Genomic DNA, 22,814 nt, shown 5'->3' with positions numbered 1-22,814 from the left:
TATTCCTCAACATAAATGTGTATAAGAAAATGTGGATGAACATTAATCTAAAGCTAGTATAAATCTAAGCATATAGATATATACAGACTTTTATGTATGTATGTATTATATGTAATATGCACGTGTAACATTGCACATCCAGACAGAAAGCAACTGCTTGTTATTCTTTTAACAGTGATGCCATGTGATGTCTTAAACTTTTCTATCTGACCGATAATGACACTATAATGACTTATATCTTAAACTCCCCTATTTCGTGTTTTAACTGCATCCCTTTTTCACATTTCTACGGAAACATGTGCTTCTGTAATGGGAAGTTACAAAGCAGTAAAAAGGGCAACATCCTTTAACCTCAGCTAGACATGACGTCAACTTGGCCTTGATTTTTTTTTTTTTTATTCATTTATTTATTATGATATGCTTTAACATTATAGACTAAGAATTATGTTTGTAGTTTTCTAGTACTTTGTGGATATCTGGAGTGCATGAAGGCAGAGGATAAATACTTGCGATGCAACTTGTTTAAACCTGCTTCAGAGCACTTAACTTTTCTTTAAGTGCTATTAAATCCCTGCCCAGGCATTTTATAGGTGTGCTTTTCAGGGATATGGTGACATGGTGAAGTAGCTCAGGTCATGCAGAGAGGAAGCAAATATTTTCAAAGGTAGTAATATAGCATAATGAGAATTCTTTTAAAATCTTATGAACAAATTCTTATACATGTACACCCTTTAAGTTCTAAAAGTTCATAAACAATTTTTGTTGGCTTCTTTAAAAGAAAAGTTTTTTTGTTTATCAGTTAAACATTTTGATGCAGGTACTACAATCTGTAGAATCCTTACAATCAGTTCAATCAGTTTGCTCCTCGGGGAAGGACATTTTGTAGTGGAATAAAAATTGTGGCATGATGTTATCTACTTTGACCTCAGCTAACAAAGCAAGGTTTTGTTTTTTAAGAAATAACAAGACTGCCAAAGGGATAGGCTGCAGGTGGAGAGAGAGACAAGCTGAGACAAGAACATCATGCTGCAGGGTTCATAGAACATTTAATCAATCTTTCAGATATACATATGACCTCACAAGTAGCATACAAGTGACTCTCAATAATACTAAAGACTGGCATCAAAATACTTCAGGATGTTTATTCAAGCCAACGCCCAACTTCAATTCAGAATCTAGCAACCCAAATTGTTGCACAGCTATTGTGCATGTACAGTGGAATAGATGTGAATCCCGAGATATGGAACAATGTACAAGACAGGGCTTATATGTTTCAAGGATCACAAAACAGATAAACAGTGGCCCTGTTGATTTGGAAGAGCCCTATGAACTTTGTGGATGAAGAACAATATTCCTAATCTACATTTGACCTACAAAGCAGGACAGCTCACTACACAAAGGTTAACTTATCAACTGCATTTGGAATCATAAACCCAGATTCAAAATCATTTGACGTGCCAAGCAAATAATTAAATATTTGGTTTGATTGTGTTGTTAGTAGGTCTAAAATAGAAGCATAGATAGATAGACAAATGAAATCCATCGTTCAAAAACAACATGATTGACTGATTTGGCAGATGCGCTTATTCAGAGCAACATTTTCTTTATCTCATTATACATCTGAGCAGTTAAGGGTTGAGGCCCTTGTCATGGGGTTTGAACCTGTGACCTTCCGAACACAGTCTAATGCCTTAACCACTAAGCTGTCCCTCACCCCTCTTACTTTTTTTGTTATTCTTATTATTTTTAAACATTTCCTTGTATTAAAGTCCTGCCCGGTAAGTATTAATGAGGGAGAATTCAGATAGTGAAATGTTTGAGTGTTAGGATATATTTTAGGATACATTTTTGTTATACCCAAAGTATCATTACTTTTAAATGTTCCCTATATTGGACGATGGAAAAGACGAAATGTATAACAAACTAAATGCATTTATTATTATTATTATTATTATTATTATTATTATTATTATAAAAATATGTACCCTAATGATCATGTGTCCTATTTTATTTTTCATATAGTTGGTTAAAATGAAAGAAAAAATAATTTATTCCAAATCTTTTTTTTATTTTTTATTTTATTGGCTAGCTTGTGCTGATAAAGATAAATGTACAGTAGATAAATTATTAAATAGTCTAATTGTAATTCTAATTGTAGGTGGGTGCTGATGACCCACTTATTGTTTGGGCTGAACAGAGACACAAAAACCATTTGCAAACTTTCCAGGCTTGTATGCAGAACTTTGGAGCCTATTACAGAGTGGAGATAACAAGGTAAAGTGATGTTGCCATTTGATAACGTTAATCTGGCTTTCACGTGTAAACTAGGCTACACAAGACGGCATTGTTTTCCTGTGAGAGGAGCAAGTGGGCGATAAATATGGTAATGATCTGGATAAAGGTGGCAGCAATCTGGAGCCGAAAGAGCTGTGAGAAGGAGCCAGACCAATCGACACTTTGCACAAGAAGAACGATGATCATACTGTACACTCTGTGTGATTAAAAAAAAAAAAAAAAATGATGAGAAAAAAGTAAAAACACGTAAGTTATAAAAAGGTAAAAACAAACAAACAAACAAACAAACAAAAAACAGAGATGTCGGTTCGTTACAGTATGAAATGTGCGCCGAATATGAGATTATTAGATACCAAAATAAAAAATCAAAAAAAAAAAAAGATTGATAAACGTTTTTTTGTTATTTGTGTTTGTTTTTTTGATGCTTTAGCGGTTGTTTAATATGTTAATAAACTTTTGAGTGATTAAAATGGCATTTAAAAAAAGTAAAAACCTAATTTTAAAAAAGTAAAAAAAAAGATGTATAACAGGGATGTCGGTGTGTTATGAGTGTGCACTTAATGTGAGAGTATTAGATACCAAAATACAATAAAAAGTTTTTTTAATGCTTTAGCAATAGTTTAATAGGTTGTATTAAAGAAAAAAACATGCAGGGACATAAAAAAATCTCATGACGTGCGCAAAGAGATCTGAAGAGGAAAAAAAAAGAAAAAGAACTTGCGCAACGTGTTTTCAGCGGGTGCGTGATTCTGACTGGATCCAGACCCGAACAAAGGGAAGAGAGAGTCTCGTGATCAGCGCTGTTGTGAGCGCAGCCTGCAGGGTATAAAAGCGCGCGCACCTACCGCGCTCACAACACAGAGCGACGCAGACTTACTCAGGTGAGCGACAAGAACAACTGGACAATGCCCTTAATAATTACATGCACGTTTACTTTTGTTTTTTATTTGCTATGCATCAGCTTATGGTATCTTTTAATGCTCGATATAACTAATATATAGATAAGAAAAGTGGATGTGCATGTTATAGTATTACAAATTATGCGCCTGATGTTTTGTGTTTGTTTTAAAAGTTAATGAATGTTTTGACGGTGATCAGCTCACCAATTATGATTTTACATTCTATCTCCAGGTGTTCTTGTCTGACTGTCAACATGAGGGCTGCTGCAGTGGTACTTGCTCTGGCTCTGATTGCTGGTAGGTAGAAATAAATATTTGGAATCCTTAGTTTAGCTATTATCTTTTAATAGCTAACTATTAAACTATTTTTAATGCATGCAACATTAATATGCACTATACTTTATGTTGTAAAGCACTAAGTGAATTGATAAACGTTTACATGAGTTTCTTTAGCTGTGCTAGATTTTTTTCGTCTTACATGCATTGGAACTGACAATGCTTCTTTGTTTTTTAGGATGCCATGCTCGCGTTCTGCCTCAGGCTGATCAGCCTCTGGCCAGATGGGAAGAGTCAGTGGAACGCTTTTGGCAGTTCATCTCAGAGCTTAACACTCATGCTGATAGTATGGTGGAGAACATAAAGCTAGGCAGCGATCTTGAGTAAGTCAACACTAAGAACCATGAATGTATAGAAGTTTTGTACCCCATTATTCTTCTCATATCTCATTATCGGAATTCCGCATATCTCCATTTGTAAAAGCATCAGTAACGAGTAAAAATAAGAGCTCCTACAGAATTTCTGCAATGTTCTCCACAACTATTTCATTGTCTCTGATCTCCTTTATCATGGTTCTCTTCCTCCGATCAACTTTAGTACCCTCATCACTAAAACCATGGCTGAGCTGAACATGTACAGGGGGGACATTGAGACCAAACTGGCTCCCTATGCTACGGATGCCTCTAGTCAGCTGAAGCAAGATCTGGATCTGCTGACCAGTAAGCTGCAGACTGACATGATCGATGCCAAGGAGCGCTCCACCCAGTACCTACAGGAGCTGAAAACCATGATGGGGCAAAATGTAGATGATGTCAAGAACCGTATCAACACTTACACTCGTAAGCTCAAGAAACGTCTGGGCAAGGACACTGACGAGATCCGCAAGTGAGTGTGAATCAGGAGCTTGAAGTAGTTCTTATAGCAGGCAAAATAAAAATTCTAGCAAATGGAATATTTATAGTAACTAGTGCTTGATGGACTATCATATGTTCATTGATGATTTAAATGTCTAGTAAGTCATGGTAACTGGCCCTAAATTACCTTCAAGACATGTTAAAAGCAATTTAAGTCCAAACTAAATGGATAGCTGAAAGACTTAACATTTTTGTTGTGCATCTCTTTCAGCACTCTGTCCACTTACCTGGGTGAGCTGCAATCCCGTGCCATGCAGAATGCTGACACCGCAAGGACCCACTTCGAGCCTTATGCAAAGCAGGTCCAGGAGGATGTCAGCCAGAAGTTGGCCACCCTCACTGAGATTCTACAGGACCAGACTCAGGACATGAGCCAGCAGCTGGAGGCACAGGCCAAAGTGCTGAGGGAGCAGCTGGAGCAGACCGCCGACCAGCTTCGTACTTCCCTTGCGGGCCGCCTTGAGGAGCTCCTCACTCTCCTGAATCCCCACAGTGAGAAGATCCGTGAACAGCTCCAGACTGTCATGGAAAAGATCAGAGAGGCCTCAGCTGCTCTCCCTGTCGCACTGTAAAACTACCAATTATAACACTTTGTACCAAACACTGCAAGTTAAAGAGTAAACGCAAAATTAGTCTATAAATGTTTGTTACTGATGCTTTATAGTTTTCACTTTTTGACAGGAAAACAAGAAAGGGAAAGAACTGGACTTGGTTTTTTACTGAAACATGGGGCACTGTTTGTTAATTACCATGTGGGCTTTTTCAGTATTAATCCACTCATTAACACTTTTTAAAGTGCAGTAGTTTAATTACCTTGGTTAGTCATGTTTCTGAAATCTATTACATAGCATATAGGCATTTTATGAACACGGCAGATTTACACAATTTCTTCATAGTACAACCAAACCTCATGAAATATTGTCCACCCGTTTCAATGATACAATTGTCTGTCTGCTATTTTTGAACATGTTTGCAATAAAAACAAATAATGGAAAAAACATATTGGTCTTTGGTGTTTTCTCTCTGTAGCACCCCTGCTCACAACTGCATGATGATGTGAACTAATTAACTAATCAATGACAATGAACATGAATATAACATGCAAACAACCTGTGGAAATCTTTGGTCTGACACCCACAACAAACAGTACTGTGCAAAAGTCTTAGACATATATAGATAACTGCTGTAGAGCAAGAATATCTTTAAACATACATAATATATATATATATATATATATATATATATATATATATATATATATATAATGCATTTATTTAACTTGTAAGCTCAAGAAATGCCTGGGCAAGGACACTGAGGAGATCCGCAAGTGAGTGTGAATCAATATAGCTATTTAAGTTAATAATTGGTGTGACGACCCCTTGCGGAAAATATACAAAGGCAATCTAAAAAAAGATATTAAGGACATTATTAGAATTGGCAATAAAAAAACAAGTCATATGTAAAGTCACTTTTAATTTGTAATATATTGGAAACACTACAACAACACATTCTTTAATGATTTACTGTGTGAATTAAATTGTTTGGTGGAAATGTGCACTCATTTCAAATCTGTTGGCTGCAGCATTCTCCGAAAGTTGGGACAGGGTCAATTTAAGACTAATTACAAGTTGTTGAAAAACAAGTGCTGTTAAACAAGTGAACCAATTATGCTACAGTATACAAGGAGTTTAAAAAAAACGTTCTAGTCCTTCTAAAGCAAGAATGGGGCAAGGCTTTGGACGATTTGCCAACAGATTCACCAACAAATTATCCATCAATTAAAAAAAAACCTTTTAATGTTCCATTGTTAATACACAATATCATCAAGAAATTTAAAGAAACCAGTTAAATGTCAAAGCATAAAGGACGGGCCTGAAAACAACTTCTGAATAGGCGTGATCTCAGATTCCTCAGACATCACTGTCTTTGTCATTCTTCTTTATAATATGGGACACATTGGTTAACCTTTGTCCATTAATACCATTTTTAATAGATTTACAAATGCAACTTAAGTCTCATGGAAGCCATACACCAATACTGTACAGAGGCCTCAAAGACTTCTCTCATCTGAGATGGACAGTGGCACACTGAAAGCATGTTTTGTAGTTAGACAAGTCAACATTTCAAATAATTTTGGAAGCAACCGCTGTCATATCAAAAGGGTCAAAGAGGAAAAGGAGCATCCAAGTTGTTATCAGCGTCAAGGCCAGCATCAGTCATGGTATGGGGTGTGCCAGTGGCGGGTGGCATGGCTAAATTGCATATCTGTGAGGACAACAAGATGTTCTATTTGGAACTTTCTTTAAGAGACATCATATTTCCCAGCAGGACAAAGCCAAACAACATCTGCTTACATATTCTTAAACACAGAGTATGGGAGCTTGACGGGCCTCCCTGTTCAATCTGAGAATGTGTGGTGCAAGTCAAGCGCAAAATATGGCAACAAAGACCCTTACACAATTGCACAACTGAAGATGTGCATAAAGGAAGAATGGGGAAAATCCCAGCCAGCGAAACTTGACCAATATACCACCCAACTTTTTTGAAGGATGTTAAAGCCACCAGATTTGAATGAGTGCATATTTTCAAGAAACAACTAAATTCACACGATATTTCATCAAATAGTGGGCTGTTGTAGAGTTTTCAAAGATGAAATTTACAGGCCTAAGTTATTTGCATAGTACTGCACATTGATTTAACAGGTATAAAAGTAAAGTATACCTAGCATCACTCTGTCTAATAAATCATTCAACACTGATTATCTTGACAACTTAAACATTAAATAAATATTTAGCAAGATAAGGTGTACGTTTTGGTCCATTTATGTTTTAAAGGAAAAAAAAGTTGCAAATGAATAACTGCATGTAAATGTCAAAAGTTGAGGCAGAGATGAATCATTTATTTTGTTGTTTTTCTAGTTAAAACACTATATCGGGAACAAGCTTCCACATGCAGGTTGGCATACAAAGGTTGAACTGTACTGGGCCAGAATGTTTGTAATTATGCTTCATTTTGCCTTCAATGAATGACAAGTAATGGAGAAGGTAGAAGGATATACACCTCATAGTCAGGGATTAAATCATCAGCTTTTTTTCTATACCTATTATTGCATTATATATATTTTTTATTCTGAACACCCCCACAGCCTTAAATCTGTCTTTGTCACGCCACCTTGTCTCTTTCCAGGCTTACATAATTCAACGTGTATGGGCAATAACCAAGTTGTTCTCATTCCCTGCACACCTCTTCCCACCCTATGAAGTATAGGGATAGTATTGCAAAATCATGCTCCCTTTTAATGTACCTTTGTAAAGAAAAATACTGACATACATATAGTTAATAATATTACAATAAATCATGTCTTTTCACACATTCAGATATTCTGATGACTAATACTATTTATTACACCCAAAATTGTTTTGTACTCATATTTATTCATTCATTTTCGTTACTGCTTATCCTGTACAGGGTCATGAGTGGAGCCTGGAGTCTATCCCAGGAGACTTTGGGCACAAGGCAGAGTACACCCTGGACAGGGTGTCAATCTATTGCAGGGGCCACACACCCATACACACACACTATACAGGCAATTTGGGAGCACCAGTGCCTTATCTGCATATCTTTGGACTGTGGGAGGAAACCAGAGTACCCAGAGGAAACCGAAACCCGAGGAAGCAACATGCAAACTCCATGCACACACCCAGAGATGAGAATCGAACCCTCGACCCCGGCAGTGCACAGCCACAGTGGTAACCACTACACCACCGTGGCACCATTTTGTACTTGCCAATAAAGCACACATAAAGCTTTTCTTTATACCATCCCTTAACATATTCTTCTTTCGAACCTCATTCTCTCTAAGCAAGACAGTATAAAGAAAACTATTTTACCAAGATAAAAGAAGCCATTTTTAGAAGCAAGCTCTTCACCGTAACAAAGTAGAAAAAAAAACAATTTCTGTTGTTTTAGTCTCAATTCACCATAAGTCATTTGCTGAACAAACCTCAAAAACATCTCCTTAGAAATTTACTTTAGGAATATCACATGTGAGAGCTTAGTACCGGATGGCCATTAACAGGATATGTTAAACCCTAGCCACATCCCTCCCCAGAATAATTTTCTCTTATTCTTATTGCTGGCTGGGGACGTGTTCAGAGCTGCTTACACATTCCAGTGGGCTGCCTGCATGTCTGTTGGGATAAAGGAACATGCTGTCCCTTTATTTATGTGAATCAGACCAGCTTTTGTACACTGTAATCCTTTCTATCTCTGACAAACACACACACTCACTCTCACACAAATACACACACACATGCAGTGTGCCTTTATGCCAGTAGATGCCTCTCTCCCCTTGGCTGGATTTTTAGAATTAATTTTATAATAAAAATTATACACTTATATCACAACATTTAAAATATATCTTTATCTCAAATGTAATGCAAAATGTCTTATAACTATGTGAGGTGGAAAAAATGTGAAAGAAGAACTTCAGGGATCCAGAAGAAATAAGCAGTCAGAATCGATAATAATAATAATAGTAATAATAATAATAATAATAAAAATTCCCTGATGGGATTAAGAACAAGAGGAGGTGTTCATGCTGTGAACCCTGTTCCTCAAGATCCTTTGCTCTAATTAATGCCAGCATCTCCCCCTAAAAACCGGCCCAAAGATTTAAATTCTTTTTTCCTGGGAAGCTGCAGGGGTTAGATGATTTGCCGCAGGGATAAACAGCAAACTGTGAACATTCTGTGATTCCGTGCTCTTATGAAAGCCTGAGTTGGGGAGGAACGGACTACAATAACTTGATGAAATGCTAGAAAGATTTTCTCTGTCTGGGACTCAAAAGCAAGTCTTACTTTAAGCTGTATATTTCAGAATAGATATAAAAACAGCACTGAGATTTTTTTTAATTCCTGAAATAAGATTTTTATTTATTCATTTATATATTGCAAAGAGGGAAGAAGGAAATCTTTCTTTACTTGTGTGCCTCTATAAGGTACATTCGCTGCATGTCCTGACCTGCAATCTTCATGCTCCATATAACAAAAGACCTAAAATGATATCACAAAATCTCTCTCTCTCTCTCTCTCTCTCTCTCTCTCTCTCTCTCTCTCTCTCTCTCTCACCCCCTCTCTCGCTCTCTCTCAGCTTGGGCATACACATTCATGAGTTAAACAAAATCCAATCTCCTATGAATGGCCCAGCTGATGCCCCAAATGGCTGTACTTCAAGAAGTCCTTCACATAACAAAACTGTGCAGTTCATTTCCCCCCCTGGCCTCAGCTTTTCATTTTCACAATTCAGAGGTAACTGCAGTTCACTGCCTCTCTGCATGATTCCTTAATCAGCATCTTCATGTCCTTATGTGCCCAGAGCTTCACTTCCTCTTTCTCTGAGTCTAGACTTCACCAAAAACCCTTTTTTAGCATCTAAAGTAGACTAAACAACAACCATGATGAAATCAGGGACATCGACCTAAACATCTTAATAATAGGCAAAAAGGAAGAAGAATTCACTGCACAGAAAAACATAAGTGGGGAACTGGTTAAAAGCTTATAAGTCAACTTCTTCATTTTGTGTTGATTCTGGTCAGCGTTGTTGGCATAGGCAATAAACCCCAGCCTGATCATCCCTCCTCATCTGTTTCTTACTGGTCCATGCCTTAAGTTTTCAAGTTATAAAATGATTGATAGGCCACAGTGTGGCTTAACAAACAAAAAACATTCCCTCCCCTTTAACTTGTTAAGAACCTGGCCAAAAACTTGTTAAAATGAAGGCCTTCACCTTCACAAGGCTTGGAGAACTGTTCCTCAAGACAATATTGAAGGTATAAGAAAGGCTGGCTCTTTGGAAGCAAAATACCAAGAAATTAATGCTGGCTCAAAACTTTTAAAAATATACATTTAAAGGTTAGATGAGCAGTTTTGACAGTTTTTATTATCTCCTCTGCAAAACCTTCTACTTTAATCAAAACAATAAACACATGCTGCAAAACTGTATGACTCACTCAAACAGTAATGCACAGCAGTTCAGTTATAAACACCAAGATGCGTAAATGTACCATTAGTTAGGAATCATGCCAGTGATTAGTTTACTGCTGGTGCTAAAGGCTGAGTACTTAAATGAGTACTCCATAGACAGGAGGGGAAATGAGTTTTTGAAATGGCATCTTTAGGCACTTTGCAGCTTGTTGCAGTAAAACATTTGTTCCACTGTCTTTAATTTAATGTATATGAATTAATTGTATTTAATCTGTGAAATTAGGGGTAGCTCAAGACTTTTGCACAGTACTGTATTTAATTTTTTTTCCAAAATTCCAAGTTCCAAAATCAAAAACCTTTTTCTAAAAAGAACCTGTTTCTAAAATAAAAAATCTAATAAACGCATTTAGGAGTATAGTTTACCAACAGTCAGAAAAGTAACTAAATATTAAAAAAAGGAAAGAAAGTATCAAATTGTCTTTTGCAGAAAAGAAAGCACGATGTTCAAAAACACATTTCTTAAGAGTGGACTTTTGACTGCCACATGCACAACAACAGTGCACTAGATAAACAATCTGATGTAATCATTTAGCGATGTTGTAAGAATGCACACATTTACAACTTACTCGGTGTTAATACAATATAAACACCATACCACATTATTTGGTGAGAAATTGAATTACTTAAAATAAGTCCAACTACCAAACACTTGTGCAATTGCTCACAAGCCCGGGTAGACACTCTTACTTAACTTATCAACTGCATCTTACCTTGGAGTCAGAGTATCAAGAGTACAGCAAATAATTTGTCACATATAATCATTAGTCAGTTTACTTTTTCACCCCATACAGTCATACATTCCTGTATTCCATATATCATTCGGCTTCATAATAGTCTGCATCAACATCCCATAATATTTGTTTGTTACATACGACCTAGAGAAATCGATATGCTATCAGTCCTCAACACATACTTGGCTGCACAAACACACAGACCATCTGATTATCAGTAACATTTCTTGTAAAGGGAAATTAGATTAGAAAAAATAAAAATCACATAAAAGTTTATGTATTATTATTATTATTATTATTATTATATGTAAAAATAATATATGAATTAAACAGAATTTTGAAATATATCTTTTAATCATGTTTAAATCAAAGTCTTGAGCCACCACTCACTTCTTCATATTTTGCTTCCAAAGAGTCAGACATATTTTTTAAATGCATTAAAATGAGTCTTAATGAATAGTTCTCCAGGCTTCGTGAAATAATTTTTTTTTTCGCTCTCAATTTTGGCAAATTTTTGGATCTCATTTTCTGTCCAATCCCTGTACCTTGGTTTATTAAGCCACAGAGTGACTTTTAAATCAAAAAGCATCTACTTTAAGGTATGATCCAGTGAGAAACAGGTGCAGGTGCAATGGTTGGAATAGATAAAAGGGGAAATGAGGTCGTTGCTGAGGTTGTTACATAAACAACCAACTTTTGTAAATTGTATCAATTCAATTCAATTTAATATGAAGAAATACGGAATGGTTTAAGACATTTGCACAGTACTGCACATCAGCAAGAAAATTGAGCGGTGCTGTTAAAGATCAGGTCAGGGACTAAAAAGAACTTTATGCTTCTAATCTCCTGTCTTCTAATCAGAGTTCTGCCTTAACTCTGGTGTATGTTAGTACATGCAGATAAACAACAATTAAACATGACCAGCTGATAAAGCTTGCCCTGTATCTCAATATTTGATAGATAATGATTTATCATTATAAATTGGAGTATTTATGAGTTATTACATAATTAATTGCCCTGAGTGCACAGTAAAGTAACAAATGTAGATTAAATTGAACTTCAATATGCTTACCATGTATGATTTCTTATGATGTACTGTATATCCCTAGTTACCATTGAATAAGGGACCATAAATATGTAAACCTGTTTTTTTTTCTCTATTTAGTACAGCACATACTTTTGGGGCCTTTTTTTGTAACAAGTCGAATTCGCGCCATTCCATACACTAATACAATTCCATGGCATCAGCTTGTTATACTCTATGTGCATGAGATATAAGTCTCAAAGGTTAATGATACTGCATGTTCCAGTTACTTATTTTGATAACTATTTCGAATAAATGCACATCCCATTTAATCCAATGGGCTAAAAAAGCATGCACTGTGGGCTCTTGCATAACTTTACACACTTCACAAAAACAGTCCACCCCATGCAGAACAGAAATCTGCTACAAATAAAAATCAGAGTTGATAGGGCTAAACAGAGAACTTAACAAATGTCACAAAAAACTGATAGGTCAGCGTTGATAGCCGGCAATGACGTCAGCGTGGCTGAGGGGGTTATATAGAGCCTCTGCTGCCTCTGCTGCCACTGCTGTTTGCTTAATAGGCTGCTTCTATCTAAACTTCTGGAAGAGGACAATACAGGTACAATGACCTTCAAGCTTTAACCAATTTCATACAAACAGACAGAATGACAGACAGAAAAAAATTTTTTGGCTAATGATAGCTTTGACTTGACTGATTGTCAGTTTTACAGTGTATAATCAAGGCAATTTTTTATGTTAGAATTTTGTTCTAGCAGTGTTTAACCATACAATGAAGTTTTTTTTTATCAATAAAAAAGATATAGGTTTATTATTATTATTATTATTATTATTATTATTATTATTATTATTATTATCATTATTATTATTATTTTGGCTATATCTAGGTATCAGGTTGACACTGATTTAGTTTCATGTAACAGTAGGTCATTAAATGACTTAAATTTAGGTTGTATACTATTACACTACATACACACTCTTAGGTCTACTGTATCTTATTTATTTGAACTTAAGGAAGCATCACTGGCAGCCTAGGAAGTCTTTTACTATTAGCTGTTTGATGTTGCCTCTTAATATAAGCAAAAGTAAAATGCTGTGTATTATATGCAATTTTGTATAACAGATCTTTTTTTAAAAATCGCAGGAAAAAAAGCCAACATGAGACTGTACCTGGCTATTGCAGCATTGATGCTTGTGCTGATTGCACACTCTGGTACAAACCAAAATTTTATACATGACATTTTTACTGTTTTTGCTGCATTTCCAGGTGTTTTTTTAAACGTTTTATTCTTTTTTTTTTTTTTTTACACAGAGGCTGCAGAGGAGCCCACAATTGAGCAGCATTTTGCCAACTTCCACGAAAAAATCAAGGAGCTTGGAGAAAACTTTGGCGAGAAGGCCACAAATGCCTGGAGGCAGCTAGAGTCTAGCGACTTTTTCTCCAAGTCTTCGTAAGATTAAATAACACACATGAGCGAGTGGTTCTCCACTAACCAGTCATTGCCATCTTTTATGTTTTGAACCAACCAGTCTTGTTTAACATTAGCTTGGTAACGTCTGACTTATTGTAATTTTTCTATCCGCAGGGACTGGTTTACTGAGCAGTTTCAGAACATTAAGCAGAAGTTGGATGACACCTTTAACAAGCCAGAGTAAACTCTGTAGTCCCCGCCAACGTGACATCTGAGTCTCCATGCCTTGTTGTGCCTAATGGACACAACCAGTTCCCACCTCTACAAAGTCATGATCGGCTCAGTGATGATCAGTGCAATATCTTGTCCTTTTCAAAAGCCATACCAATGCTTTCAAATTCTGAAAATGTTTCAATAAGTCCTGGAAAATGTCAAAACAATAAAAAATAACCAATCCAGTTTTTGATTTATGCTTGTACTTTGTGAGTGTTTTCATTTTATTTTCTATAGTGTTTAGATGATTATAGGCCATAGGACATATACAGTATACTACTACACAATTTATAAATTGTAATATAAAATGGAAAATTAAAAGACAGAAAAAAAACGATAAGCATAAATTTTAATAAGCCAGAGGATGTGAGGTATAAATGCCAGAGGCATTTAGTATAAATTGTTGAGAGGATATTCTGTCCCATAGCTTTTAATAGAACAGGATCAGAAAATAATCCTCATCAGGCCATTTTTAAGGTTAAAGTTGCTATTTGATCTATGTTAATAATCATCAATCGTGTCCAGTTTAATCAATGCCCCTGCTCAAAAGTATTTTGAGGACAGAGATCTAATTGCACAATTTGTTGTTTTTTTTAAAAACTTTTTTTCCAGTAAAGCTGATGCAAAGAACACATGTTTACTTACTTTCTGTTATAAGGGTCAAGGTCCCAGTAACCAGTACTACTTTCGAATCTAATTACTATGTGTATGTATCAACTCTTCTGATTTCCTTGTCAGTAAATGTCACTACTGTAGTCTTCCTAAAGCTAAAAGATGGATAGAAAGTTCATAAAAATATATATATTTGGTGCACGGCAATGGTGGATGAACCTTAAAATGTCTTTTAATGTTCGCATCTTTCCTCACTGTCTGTCATATAGTCAAATAGTATAAGAAAAATAATAGCTTATTATTCACATGGCCACTGGCACAATTGAAATTCGATATAAAAAATAGCAAACAATAAAAATTAATTAATATAAATTTGAAATACTTACCCATAATTTCTATTCATGTTGTAACTAGTCACATGACACCCCTTCCATGCTCTTAACTCATATTGTTGTTTCAGCTCAAGCATAAATGAACACCTTTACACAGGTTAAAAAAGCAGCATGACCCATGGACAAGAATAACATTTTAAACTAAGCTTAAACAGCTTTGTTTTAAATGAACCAAACTTTAGCCAGGCAGAAGGCCTACCGTTAAATACCTACTGTAGACTATTTAGCTTGTTTTAAACATATTCTGCTCTGGTTATATGTCAGTTTCATCATCATCATCATCATCATCATCATCATCATCATCATCTATATTATCAAAATGACTCTTTTTTGAAGTACATTATAAGAAATAAAACAGTATATATTTGAATAGTCTATAATGGTGTAGCTTTTTCTTTTCTTTTCTTTTCTTTTCTTTTATACTGTAGTCTTAGGGTCCCTGTTTGTTTTCATAAAGTACATGTACATGTACAATTTGTTTCAATTAATTTGTATTAGAAATATGGATTTTATTGCCAATTATAATGTCTAGTTTAATTTTTTAATGTTAGAATACTATTTTGTTCTAGCTGTGTTTAACCATACAATTAAGTATTTAATCAATTAAAAATATATAGGTTTATTATTATATTTATATTTATATTTATATTTATTATTATTATTATTATTATTATTATTATTATTATTTTGGCTATATCTAGGTATCAGGTTGACACTGATTTAGCTTAACGTAACAGTAGGTCATTAAATGACTGAAATTTAGGTTGTATACTATTACACTACATACACACTCTTAGGTCTACTGTATCTTATTTATTTGAACTTAATTATTACTTGATAGGAAGCATCACTGGCAGCCTAGGAAGTCTTTTATTATTAGCTGTTTGATGTTCCCTCCTAATATAAGCAAAAGTAAAATGCTGTGTATTATATGCAATTTTGTGTAACAGATCTTTATTTAAAATCGCAGGAAAAAAAGTCAACATGAGACTGTACCTGGCTATTGCACACTCTGGTACAAACCAAAATTGTATACATGACATTTTTATTGTTTTTGCTGCATTCCCAGGTGGTTTTTAAACATTTTCTTCTTTTTTTTTTTTTTTTTTTTTTTTTACACAGAGGCTGCAGAGGAGCCGACAATTGAGCAGCATTTTGCCAACTTCCACGAAAAAATCAAAGAGTTTGGAGAAACATTTTAAACTAAGCTTAAACAGCTTGGTTTTAAATAAACAAAACTGTAGCCATGCAGAAGGCCTAAAGTTAAATACCTAGACTATTTTGCTTGTTTCAAACTTATTCTGCTCTGGTTATATGTCAGTTTCATCATCATCATCATCATCATCATCTATATTATCAAAATGACTCTTTTTTTGAAGTACATTTAAAAATTTGAAATAAAACAGTATATATTTGAATAGTCTATAATGGTGTAGCTTTTTCTTTTCTTAAATTTCTTTCCCTCTATACTGTAGTCTTATGGTCCCTGTTTGTTTTCATAAAGTACATGTACATGTACAATTTTTTTCAATAAATTTATATTAGAAATATGGATTTTATCACCAATTTTAATGTCTAGTTACTTTTTACCCACCCTTTATTGGCTAACGCTACTTTCCATACACTGCATGTTGTCCCATGTGGCTGTCATTCAGATGAGCCATGCCCCTAGTTGTGCATAAATGCATGACTTAATTACATTTTTATTGATGAGTTACATAAAATTTCACCCCAGTCTGGTTGTCATGAATGGGAAAGTTAGCTAAGTAGACCAAAACGTTGTTGTAATATTGGACATTTTAAAATGGCAGTCTATTCATGAATTAACATGTATTTGCTCATTTATGCACCTTTGCACATGGCCTACATGTTAAAAGGTTAAATGGGATATGCTAAATTTCCTCTTACAAATGTGTGAGTGTATACTGCAGGGATCTTCGACTCCAGTCCTGGAGGGCCAGTGTCCAGCACAATTCTAATTTACCAACACCTAAACACACCCACTGAACCTATTAAATAGATTAGATAATTAAGCTGCGTTTGAACAGAAGAATATTGTGTTGCACACAGGCCCGCCAGGGATGCTTTAATTTAGGCCACAATTTTAAAGGTCATGTGCTATTAGAAGCTTACACCAATTTTAGCATCAATACTAATGTCCTGTACAAGTGGTGGGGAGGAAGACATCCCCTTACCAGTGATACCCTCAAAATGCATTCATACATCAAAAACCACTAAATATTTTTTTTCCAGTTGGACAGTAACATGAGGCCATACAGGTTGCATGTTGGATTAAACCACTATCATGGTAAACAAGATCTTTTAAACAATAAGTAATCCATTTCTCTGAATTCAAAACAGTGTGATTACACCACCCGATGGCTTGCAACTGAAGGACACCTGAAAAAGTCATAAAGTATTTCACCATAAAGAACATTCATAATAACTCCAGCCAGATCCGCTTAGTGAGCAGTCCATCCAGGTACTTCTTTGAGACCCGTGAGACTGTCTTCTATCTCAACTTGCTACGGTATTTAGTTGTAATTTTTTTTTTTTTTATATTTGAATTTGCTTATGTTTTATATCATGTTAACATAAATTTGTGGTCCTTTTGTCCAAGATGTCGAAGTTTGTGCTGCTTGCTGTGGTCATAGTACTACAAGGTTTGTGATTTGTTCAGCCCCAAAAAAATCCAGACTTAAAGATGGCGATGTAAACATACAGTACAAGTGAACTTGCATTGATGAATCACTTGAAAAGTGTGTTGAAAAGTTCACCACTGTACCTCTAATATATTTAATAAAAGCTTAGTAAATTAGACAAATCATGAAGAGTTTTCAACTTGCATTTCTGACTGCGACGAGAGGTTTTCTACTGCGAGTTTATTTGTTATAATATTTTATTATAATTTATTATTACAGTGTGCTGGACCAAGGCGGAAAACGTAACTGAACCCGAAGGAGCTCTACGGAGGATCATTGGGGCATACAAGTATGACGTGGTCTCCTATACAAGATATAAAAGCATGGAAATTTGCAGATTGAATGCAGATATGCAAATGTGTGTGTGTGTGTGTGTGTTTGCAGGGAAATGAAGACCAAAGTTGTGGATGCTGGCACTACAGTAGTTGATTTTTTTGAAATGTACTATGAGGACCAGGTGAAGCCCAAGACTGACCCCTACATTGAGTGGGCAAAAGAGAAAGCACAATCTTTTTGGGACAAACTCAAAACCAAAGTGTCTGGCGATGGGGATGAGAATTAACCTGCAACACAGCAATATGCCTGATACTTATAATCAGTGGTTTGTTTAGTATTTTGCGATATAGCCACAAACAACCTGCAAGCATATAGAATAGCGAAGTAACTTAGTCATGTGACTATCTTAAAATGACATCATTATTTCAATCAAATATAAATCTGTACATCAGTTTTATGTTTGTTCACCTTTCATGCAGTATGATGGCGAATAAAAAAAACTATTATCCTAACAGCATATTGCTTGTCTGGCATTTTTTCTGTCCTACTTCTATAGATCATTGAGTTTAGGTTGTGACCTATTCATTATATAACCTCCTAACACTATCTAACTACCTATTTATCTATGAGTGTGAGCATGTGTGAGTATTGTATGTGAATGGGTTTGTTTAAGTAGTGAAGGTTATAGAACAATATCACATTTCAGTGGTACGATACTGTCATAAAAAAATTACAATGAAATAAATTGCATGGGGGATGTATCAGACAAATTCTAATATAAGTGCAGGATTATGGGTTACAGATTGCACAGACAGGATACAGACACGGAATGTTTCAAAGGGGGAAGTTCACGGGTATTGACCCAGAGTCTCACTGATACATGGAAATCTTTCCACCTTTGTACAGCCATCCGATTTTCATTATGTACACAAAACGCGACGAAAAGGGCATGATTATTGATTTTGGAAAATGTGCAAGATGTGGAACATCGCTCTGCAAAGTTCAGGTCTTTCTAATCTGAAGCTTACATGCAGATTCAGCAAAAAAAAAAAAAAAAAAAAAGGTTAGAAACATTTTGCACAAAAAAATCCTACTGCACTTTTTACCTTGCCGTGCACAAGGCCAATGGAAAGACATTAACGTTTAATAAAAGGCTTTTTAGTAAAGTACAAACCTACATGCACATTTCACACAGAGCAGTAACAACTGTAATAAACTAACACTTGGCCCAAAGATATAAAACACAGCATCAGGGAATAATTATGTTACACCCCACCTTGCATATCATCATGCAAGCATTTTCTACAGTCTTCAACAATAATAATAATTAACAATAGCAATAATGATGATGATGTCACACATAAGCACTTAAAATCTGTTCTAACTTACTGAAAAAAGAAACACGATATTAAAGCCGAATGGGAAGCAAAGTTAAGAAATAATTCCTGTGCAAAAAGAGATTGAGGTCATAGGTGAGTGACTGCACAGACATGAACGCTTGCAAACTGATCGTGGACTTTGGGTGGACAAATGATTGTGAGGGTGCATGGATCTAGAACAGTGTGGGTGTTTGTGTTTGATAAGTGAACGAGTGATTGTGAACGAGTGAGACAGCAAGATAGGAGGAAAAAACAAAATTTGAATAACCAGTGTGTGTGTGTGTGTGTGTGTGTGTGTGTGTGTGATGACGTTTGTTTGGTCAGAGAGTCAGGCTGATATAGGGTTTAAAGGCAGGCCATGTGTGCAGACTCAGGTGGTGCAGTCATCTTCAGTCTTGCTGCTCTTTGAGTTTCATCTCGTCAGGATCCTTACTGCTACAGGGTAATGCACTTTTAAATACATTCATACTGCTATATTGAATCGTACCATATTGTCATGATTAATATTAGACAATGTGCGGTTTTAGGTGTGCATCTCCTGCATCTGAGTAGCCAAGTGGCTTTTGTGTAATCATGTAATCGTGACCAGTTAAACATATTATTTTTATTTGTTTTAAGACTAAAACAAAGCAATATTAGTCAGTTGGACAATTTGAGAGAACATGCATTTGGCAAGTTATTGGTTTATGGGGTACATGTTCCCTTTGCAACTTGGCATGAAGGTCTTAAATATCTCCTTACGTCTGTTTCTTTGTTTTGTTTTGTTTTTCAGATGAAGTTGGCCTTAGCTCTCATTCTTGCACTCCAGGGTAAGAAATCAACAAGGATCTTGTTTTTAGCTACATTTCTCAAAAACGTCTGAAACGTCCATTTCAAAATCCGCTATATTCAGACTCGTTCATCCACCTACATAATGTGGTGATGCCTGATCAGTTTGGAATGACCTGTCTTTAACTCCCCCTTAGTGTCGCTGTGCCTGTGTGAGGTGGCAGACCCCCCTGAGGAGCTTGTGAAAAAGTACGAAGGTTTAAAGACCACATTCCTCAAAAGGGCAGCTAATGCCTATGCGTTTCTCCATACATTCTTTGAGAACCTGCTCGAGAACACGATCACAGGGGGGAAGATCAAGGAGCTCGGAGAGGCTGCAAAGGGGAACGATAGGCTGCAAGCTATTTCTAAGCTGGCCCAGTGAGTATCTGAGACAATGCCTTTATAAAGCCATATCGGCACTGCATAATGTTCTGTAAGAAACACCATGAGCACTGTGCTAGTGTCTAAAGTAGAATTTTGCTGCATCTCTTAAATGCATTTTCAAAATTCCTGCTGGCTGAAAAATTCACCTACTAATGCAATTTCTGCACATTCTAATGGTTGAAATTATTATCGAATTAGTTTTATATTCTTTCAGTGTGTTTTGCTTAGAAATGTCACAGGCACAAATCAAATCAATCGGGAATAATTCAATCATTGTTGAATATGTGTTGAATCTTGCACCCACTTAAACAATCTGTTTTGTGTTTGTGTGTGTGTGTGTGTGTGTGTGTGTATGGTAAATTTAGCGCTGTGTTCGAGGAAATGCAGCCTGGTATTGAAAAGGCACGTCTGAAAGCTCTTGGTGCATACAGCGAATACCTGCGTCCCTACATCGGTACTTACCTGGACACTGTCATCAACAACGCCAAACCCGTCCTGGACTCAATTGTGCCTGCAGAATAGAATTAAAATCAAAGGACATGACCTCCAGCTACTTTTCCTGCATCTCTGTGCTGTGCTGCTTGAGACGCTTTAGCTTTACCTATTCAGTTCTCAATTAAAAAAAAAAAAAAAAATCTGATAGATGTGCAATCTGTCACAGCCTTAACAGGGATATTGTTACAGCAGAAGCAATAACGATGGGTTAGGTAGTCATGTTTCTTGCAAAGCCGCTGTGCAGGTGTAGATCATAGGCTTGTACTGTACATAACTGTATATTATGATACTCTCCTGTACATGCAGAAAAAAATGTCTGTGCAGCATTAATAAAACAAATAAATAAATAAAAACAACAATGGTGTATGACTGAGTATGACATTACAAATGCTTTGAAGATTGACTTGATGAAAATATGATCTTTAATATTTCAAAGTGTTCAACATGCTGGCTTGTCTCTCTTAAACACATTCTGTAATGATGTTTGATTTATTGATGTATAAATCAGACACACGCTAACACACACAAAGTCCACTAAAGTTGCATTAGAACAATAAATATTCTTCATTATTATTATTACTTTACCTTTTTTAGTGGCATATCTCCAATTCTTGTCCCTGATGTAAACCCAGTGCAACTTGCAACTTTGCCCTTATATGGTATTTAGGGAGCATTATTTATGCTAGTCCTATGTGCCTCCGATGTAAGATTTTCATTTAGCAGACGCCATTATCCAGAGCAACTTACATTTAAATTTCATTATACACTCAGCAAAAAAAGAAACGTTTACTTTTAGTAAACTTAATGTGTAAATATTTGTATGAACTCTAAAAGAGTCAACACCATAAGACATAAACTAAAAATGTTTCACAATGTGTCCCTAAATGAAGGGAGGCTCAAAATCAAAAGTACCAGTCAGTACCTGGTGTGGCCACCAGCTGCTTGAAGTACTGCAGTGCATCTCCTCCTCATGGATTGCCTATTGCGGACAGTCTGAGCACTGATGGAGGGATTGTGTGTTCCTGGTGTGACTCGGGCAGTTGTTGTGGCCATCCTGTACCTGTCACGCAGGTGTGATATTCGGATGTACCGATCCTGTGCAGGTGTTGTTACACGTGGTCTTCCACTGCGAGGATGATCAGCTGTCCTTCCTGTCTCCCTGTAGCGCTGTCTTAGGCGTCTCACAGTGCGGACATGGCAATTTATCGCCCTAGCCACATCAGCAGTCCTCATGCCTCCCTGCAGCATGCCTAATGCACGTTCACGAAGATGAGCAGGGACTCTGGGCATCTTTCTTTGGGTTTTTTCACTAAAGTCTCTTTAGTGTCCTGCGTTTTTAGAACTGTCACCTTAAATGCCTACTTTCTGTAAGCTGTTTAGGCTTTAACGACCATTCCACAGGTGCATGTTAATTAATTGATTATGGTTAATTGAACATGCATGGAAAACATTGTTTAAACCCTTTATAATGAAGATCTGTAAAGTTTTTATTTTAAATTTTTACAACATCATTGTTGAAATACACAGTCCTGAAAAAGGGACGTTTCTTTTTTCGCTGAGTATATATCAGAGCAGGTGAGGGACAACTTGCAGGGATAACTTGCCAATCGTTGGGATTTGAACCTGGGACCTTCCAAACCATAGTTCAATGCCTTAACCACTGAGCTCTGACCCCCCGATCAAATGGGACTCATCATTCACCTAACAAGGGAAAGAACAGATCAGGATGATTCAGACTATTTGTTGCATCTGACGTTGACTTCTCGTTTTTTTTTTCTTTACACAAAATTCAGAGGAAATTTCAGCAAAATTTAAGAGAACATTGCTGCATGAGGTGTCTTGCTTAAAAAAAGAGTTCTAGGGTGTGTGTGTGTG

General features: G+C 36.0%; 4 protein-coding genes across 4 annotated transcripts; all 4 read left to right on the top strand.

Annotated features, from left to right (window-relative positions):
- The first annotated feature begins 3,084 nt into the window (after positions 1–3,084).
- apoeb (apolipoprotein Eb) lies at positions 3,085–5,382 on the top strand. Its single transcript, XM_053494564.1, has 5 exons — positions 3,085–3,176; positions 3,427–3,491; positions 3,709–3,853; positions 4,068–4,355; positions 4,596–5,382. The coding sequence occupies exons 2-5, from the start codon at positions 3,449–3,451 to the stop codon at positions 4,954–4,956; spliced, it is 837 nt and encodes a 278-aa protein (XP_053350539.1). The 5' UTR covers positions 3,085–3,176; positions 3,427–3,448; the 3' UTR covers positions 4,957–5,382.
- A 7,317-nt stretch (positions 5,383–12,699) lies between these two features.
- apoc1 (apolipoprotein C-I) lies at positions 12,700–14,074 on the top strand. Its single transcript, XM_053494804.1, has 4 exons — positions 12,700–12,805; positions 13,349–13,417; positions 13,517–13,655; positions 13,791–14,074. The coding sequence occupies exons 2-4, from the start codon at positions 13,363–13,365 to the stop codon at positions 13,858–13,860; spliced, it is 264 nt and encodes an 87-aa protein (XP_053350779.1). The 5' UTR covers positions 12,700–12,805; positions 13,349–13,362; the 3' UTR covers positions 13,861–14,074.
- A 3,208-nt stretch (positions 14,075–17,282) lies between these two features.
- On the top strand, positions 17,283–18,385 carry apoc4 (apolipoprotein C-IV). Its single transcript, XM_053494909.1, has 4 exons — positions 17,283–17,423; positions 17,514–17,556; positions 17,815–17,884; positions 17,980–18,385. Exons 2-4 carry the CDS (start codon positions 17,514–17,516, stop codon positions 18,155–18,157), a joined length of 291 nt encoding a protein of 96 aa, XP_053350884.1. The 5' UTR covers positions 17,283–17,423; the 3' UTR covers positions 18,158–18,385.
- A 1,206-nt stretch (positions 18,386–19,591) lies between these two features.
- On the top strand, positions 19,592–21,298 carry apoa2 (apolipoprotein A-II). Its single transcript, XM_053494908.1, has 4 exons — positions 19,592–19,692; positions 20,023–20,059; positions 20,216–20,438; positions 20,810–21,298. The coding sequence occupies exons 2-4, from the start codon at positions 20,023–20,025 to the stop codon at positions 20,964–20,966; spliced, it is 417 nt and encodes a 138-aa protein (XP_053350883.1). The 5' UTR covers positions 19,592–19,692; the 3' UTR covers positions 20,967–21,298.
- The last annotated feature ends 1,516 nt before the right edge of the window (positions 21,299–22,814 follow it).

This window comes from Clarias gariepinus, chromosome 4 (genome assembly GCF_024256425.1).
Source record: "Clarias gariepinus isolate MV-2021 ecotype Netherlands chromosome 4, CGAR_prim_01v2, whole genome shotgun sequence".
NCBI lineage: Eukaryota > Metazoa > Chordata > Actinopteri > Siluriformes > Clariidae > Clarias > Clarias gariepinus.
The sequence above is the reverse complement of the archived record's forward strand: the minus strand, read 5'-3'. Positions and strand labels throughout refer to the sequence as shown.

What these genes read in the sequence shown, in the direction of transcription:
- apoeb (XM_053494564.1), top strand. Translation starts at nt 3,449, where the DNA reads ATGAGGGCTGCTGCAGTGGTACTTGCTCTGGCTCTGATTGCTG. An exon ending in AAGCTAGGCAGCGATCTTGA is followed by an intron (nt 3,854 to 4,067) that starts GTAAGTCAACAC and finishes GATCAACTTTAG; the next exon opens with TACCCTCATCACTAAAACCA. An exon ending in GACACTGACGAGATCCGCAA is followed by an intron (nt 4,356 to 4,595) that starts GTGAGTGTGAAT and finishes CATCTCTTTCAG; the next exon opens with CACTCTGTCCACTTACCTGG.
- apoc1 (XM_053494804.1), top strand. Translation starts at nt 13,363, where the DNA reads ATGAGACTGTACCTGGCTATTGCAGCATTGATGCTTGTGCTGATTGCA. An exon ending in TGTGCTGATTGCACACTCTG is followed by an intron (nt 13,418 to 13,516) that starts GTACAAACCAAA and finishes TTTTTTACACAG; the next exon opens with AGGCTGCAGAGGAGCCCACA. An exon ending in GACTTTTTCTCCAAGTCTTC is followed by an intron (nt 13,656 to 13,790) that starts GTAAGATTAAAT and finishes TTCTATCCGCAG; the next exon opens with GGACTGGTTTACTGAGCAGT.
- apoc4 (XM_053494909.1), top strand. Translation starts at nt 17,514, where the DNA reads ATGTCGAAGTTTGTGCTGCTTGCTGTGGTCATAGTACTACAAG. An exon ending in TGTGGTCATAGTACTACAAG is followed by an intron (nt 17,557 to 17,814) that starts GTTTGTGATTTG and finishes TTATTATTACAG; the next exon opens with TGTGCTGGACCAAGGCGGAA. An exon ending in AGGATCATTGGGGCATACAA is followed by an intron (nt 17,885 to 17,979) that starts GTATGACGTGGT and finishes GTGTGTTTGCAG; the next exon opens with GGAAATGAAGACCAAAGTTG.
- apoa2 (XM_053494908.1), top strand. Translation starts at nt 20,023, where the DNA reads ATGAAGTTGGCCTTAGCTCTCATTCTTGCACTCCAGG. An exon ending in TCTCATTCTTGCACTCCAGG is followed by an intron (nt 20,060 to 20,215) that starts GTAAGAAATCAA and finishes ACTCCCCCTTAG; the next exon opens with TGTCGCTGTGCCTGTGTGAG. An exon ending in GCTATTTCTAAGCTGGCCCA is followed by an intron (nt 20,439 to 20,809) that starts GTGAGTATCTGA and finishes TGGTAAATTTAG; the next exon opens with CGCTGTGTTCGAGGAAATGC.